This window comes from Tupaia chinensis, unplaced genomic scaffold (genome assembly GCF_000334495.1).
Source record: "Tupaia chinensis unplaced genomic scaffold, TupChi_1.0 Scaffold000093_1, whole genome shotgun sequence".
Classification (NCBI taxonomy): domain Eukaryota; kingdom Metazoa; phylum Chordata; class Mammalia; order Scandentia; family Tupaiidae; genus Tupaia; species Tupaia belangeri.
Genome location: NW_006159555.1, coordinates 12299915 through 12304269, shown reverse-complemented (window position 1 = coordinate 12304269; position 4355 = coordinate 12299915). Strand labels below are relative to the sequence as shown.

At 50.9% G+C, this 4355-nt stretch overlaps 1 protein-coding gene across 1 annotated transcript in view; it reads left to right on the top strand.

Annotated features, from left to right (window-relative positions):
• TLN1 (talin 1) overlaps positions 1 to 4355 on the top strand; it is a 37028-nt gene that overhangs the window by 20745 nt on the left and 11928 nt on the right. Inside the window, exons 29-37 of the mRNA XM_006143169.3 lie at positions 1 to 82; positions 269 to 466; positions 654 to 793; positions 978 to 1071; positions 1163 to 1252; positions 1365 to 1487; positions 3265 to 3408; positions 3859 to 4020; positions 4240 to 4355. The exon at positions 1 to 82 is cut by the window's left edge and continues 8 nt beyond it. Of these exons, the coding sequence (XP_006143231.1) occupies positions 1 to 82; positions 269 to 466; positions 654 to 793; positions 978 to 1071; positions 1163 to 1252; positions 1365 to 1487; positions 3265 to 3408; positions 3859 to 4020; positions 4240 to 4355 (1149 nt within the window). The remainder of the gene's footprint in view (positions 83 to 268; positions 467 to 653; positions 794 to 977; positions 1072 to 1162; positions 1253 to 1364; positions 1488 to 3264; positions 3409 to 3858; positions 4021 to 4239) is intronic.

Here is a 4355-nt window from a genome sequence, read left to right as displayed (position 1 = left end):
CAGCTGCCTGCCCGGCCAGCGAGATGTGGATAATGCGCTCAGAGCAGTTGGAGACGCCAGCAAGCGGCTCCTAAGTGACTCGGTAGGTGAAGCAGAGAATCAGTCCAAAGCCTCTCCGTCCTCCCTCTGTGCTTCTCCTTTGACCCTGACATCCCAGGCTTTTCCTCTTGCACTGCCCCAGGTCATGTCCCATCATCCCTGTCCTCATTTACCAGATTCCCTCACATACTCCTCATTCTTCCATCTGACTTCCTCTCTGACCCTGCAGCTTCCTCCCAGCACTGGGACCTTTCAGGAAGCTCAGAGCCGATTGAATGAAGCTGCTGCTGGGCTGAACCAGGCAGCCACAGAACTGGTGCAGGCCTCTCGAGGAACACCTCAGGACCTGGCTCGAGCCTCAGGCCGATTTGGACAGGACTTCAGCACCTTCCTGGAAGCCGGCGTGGAGATGGCAGGACAGGCTCCGGTATGAAGAGGCAGAGGGTCTGGTGGCTAGGAGGATTAGTTCAGTTACCTGGGTGACCACACAGTCCTGACCTTCTCTGGGCTCCCTCTGCTCTAGCAGTACTCCAATGTCTGGGAAAGAAGATCCCTTTTAGGGACAGGGAAGAAAGGCCAGGACAACATGTCGTTGAGCTTCTTGCCCTTAACAGAGCCAGGAGGACCGAGCACAGGTCGTGTCCAACTTGAAGGGCATCTCCATGTCTTCAAGCAAACTTCTTCTGGCTGCCAAGGCCCTGTCCACAGACCCTGCTGCCCCCAACCTCAAGAGTCAGTTGGCCGCGGCTGCCAGGTAAGTAGGAGCTGAGAGGCCCAGCTCTAGAATGGGAGAGAGACTCGGGAGGAGGCATTTCATGGGAGGGCCCTTGCTGAGAAGCAGCTGTAGGCTGAAGAAAAGTAGCTCGAGACTTCCCTGGTATACAGGACACAGAAAAGTTGTCCTGTTCATCTGTTCACTCAGCTTTTGTACTTCTCAGGGCGGTGACTGACAGCATCAACCAGCTCATAACCATGTGCACCCAGCAGGCTCCCGGCCAGAAAGAGTGTGACAATGCCCTGCGAGAATTGGAGGTAGGGCTCGATGGGGTTGTGTTTGAGGACGGTGTTGTGGATTTGGGGCTGTGGCGCTGTCTTGGATCTCATTGTGCCCTCCCCCACACAGACAGTCCGGGAACTCCTGGAGAACCCTGTCCAGCCCATCAATGACATGTCCTACTTTGGCTGCCTAGACAGCGTAATGGAGAACTCAAAGGTAAATGTCACCAAGAACCCAGGAGGGAAGAGGCAGGGAGGTGGAACTAACTAGATGCCTGTCTGCTGCCCCAGGGACGCAATCTGACTCTCCTGATGTCCTCTGTTCTCAGGTGCTAGGCGAGGCCATGACTGGCATCTCTCAAAACGCCAAGAATGGAAACCTGCCAGAGTTTGGGGAGGCCATCGCCACAGCCTCCAAGGCGCTTTGTGGCTTCACCGAGGCAGCAGCACAGGTTATTTTCCTGAGACAAGCTTTTCCCCCCTACCTCCTCGCATATAGATAAATCAGGAAGTTTATGTTTGCAAAGTGACCTCTATGGAAGCTGGGTTTTCCCTCCAAAAGTGGAGGTATCTGCCAGTGGTTTCTGAATGCCAGCAGTTCCGACTTCTGTGGCCCCTGGGTTCTGGTGCTTTGGTTACGATTATACTGTGTAACCATGAGGCCTTTTCCAGCCCCAGCTATTTCAGTATGTATTAATTCACATATCCAAATTTTTTTTTCACAGAAATATTACTTCATTAAAATGTTAAGTTTTCGGGAAAGTCAGGACGTATTTTCCTGTTCTTTCTGTGTAAAACTGTGTCATGACTTTCCTGATGACCCAGTAGTTCCACTGATAAAATCTCCAGGTACTGGGACCAGCAGTTAGCGTAATGGCTATGTCACTGGACTCCCACGTAGTCGACCGCAGTTCGCGTCCCGGACCCGGTGGCTTAAACTCACGCCGGGCGCTTGTGCATGCGTGCCCAAGATCCCGAGAGGAGAATGGAGGAGAAGGGATTGTGGTGTGGCCATCCCCCCTGGGGGGGTGATTTCTCGCTTTTTATCTCTCTGTCTCTCTGTCTGGCGAGCACACGCACCCTATAGCAAAAACCAAAAAAAAAAAAGGAAAAAAAAAATCTCCAGGTACTTAAGTCACTTGAAACTTGTCTCTTTCTGTTATCAAGTATAAAAGTACCCATTAGCCCGAGAGTATTTTGCTTTAGTACTTGAATCCTTAAGACAACTGGCTTGAGAGTTCATCTCAGACTTTTTTCCTGAAAGCCTCCATCCTCAATCTCCCCCACCTCCCTTTGGCCTGTGAAATTGGGTGCCCAGCTCTATATGGCTTGACTTTATAAAGCCTCTTTGTTTTGTTGTTGTTTTATTTCTGGAAAAGCAAAGCCACCATGTGTTGGGTGAAGTGCGAATCAAACTTTATGATGGTCTTCCGACAAAAATGGTTTTTCAGCAGTCATTTTACCCATCCCTTCCCTTTTTCCAAATCTGTGAGGCTTGGAGATGCTGTAACTGTTAATTAGCTTAACAGTCTTCATGGTTTCAGGGAACCAGCATTTAGCGTAATGGCTATGTCGCTCGACTCCCACGTAGTTGACCGCGGTTCGCGTCCCAGACCCGGTGGCTTAAAACTCATGCCAGGCGCGTGTGCGTGTGTGCCCAAGATCCCGAGAGGAGAATGGAGAAGAAGGGATTGCGGTGTGACCATCCCCCCCTGGGGGGTGATTTCTCACTTTCTATCTCTATGTCTGTTTCTGTCTGTCTGGCGAGTGCACGCACCCTATAGTGAAAAACCCCTCCAAAAAAAAAAAAAAAACAACCTTCATGGTTTCAGAACCATGTTTTAAAAGGCATTACCTTTGTGTCTGTGTGTATGTATGTCATTCAAACTTTCTTTTTTACCTCCACACTCACAATACGTCATACTTTTTACTGTAAGATCTAACATAAACCATAGCCATCTAAATAGAACTCTGAGAAAACCCTTGCTGTGAAGGATTTTGCAGGGTTTTTTTACTTTTCTAATCTTCTGAAATGTTTGGCTATATTTAACAAGACATATTTCTCTTTTTTTGTGAAGTAGCTATAGTTTGTTGATAAACCTCCACACCACAGAACTCTGGAAATAAACTGTGTTCTCTAATCTTAGCCCTGCTGCCCACTGTCCCCACTCTGTTCGTGTTCCACCCGTGATCTCTGTTCCTCGCCCTGAACCCCTTTTCTCTCCCCAGGCTGCATATCTGGTTGGCGTCTCTGACCCCAATAGCCAAGCAGGACAGCAAGGGCTGGTAGAGCCTACACAGTTCGCCCGTGCAAACCAGGCAATTCAGATGGCCTGTCAGAGTTTGGGGGAGCCTGGCTGTACCCAGGCCCAGGTAACTCAAGGGAATGGTGCCACAGGCAAGTCTGGGAAAGGGTGGGCCAACACTGAGGGGAAAGATGGAGATGAGGCATTTGAGGAAGAGAGGGCAAGGACCCAAGTCTGCCCTTCCATACGGCCTCTCTGGGCAACTCTTCCCCCTCCGGGTTTCTCATCATTCTTCCAGTGCTGAATTCAGACCTCTCCATAGAAAGATGTTTGAGCCCCCTCTCCCACTTGCTCTACAACAGTTTTTCCATTAGCGTATCTTTCATCTCCCTTCCCCCCACCCAGTTCATCTTTGGGTAGCTCTTCTCCTGAATCTTGATATTCTGGGTGACTCTTTTTCCTATTTAGACTTCCAGGGGCCTTGCTCTCCATCCCTCAACCCTAAAATGGCTCCTCTTGGGGTGTATGCAGTTCCTTCTGCCCTCAGCACAGGCCTGCCATGTATCTGTCTCCTCAGGTGCTCTCTGCAGCCACCATTGTGGCCAAGCACACCTCTGCCCTGTGTAACAGCTGCCGCCTGGCCTCTGCCCGGACCGCTAATCCCACCGCCAAGCGCCAGTTTGTACAATCAGCCAAGGAGGTGGCCAACAGTACAGCCAACCTTGTCAAGACCATCAAGGTGCCCAGTGTTTGAATCCCGTATCCCCACCCTGCTCAATCTTCCCAGTCATTCCCTGAAGCCTTCCACTGAATCCAATCTGCCCTAGCCCAAGTTGTTGATATCTAGACTGACCATCAGCAGCCTCCCCCCCCCAACCCTTGAATCCCTGGGAGGGAGACCTGGGTTTTACCTTGTGTTGCCCATAGTCTGAGTCCTGAGTGCCTCTGTCACTTCCAGGCACTAGATGGGGCCTTCACAGAGGAGAACCGTGCTCAGTGCCGAGCAGCAACAGCCCCGCTGCTGGAGGCTGTGGACAATCTTAGTGCCTTTGCATCCAACCCTGAGTTCTCCAG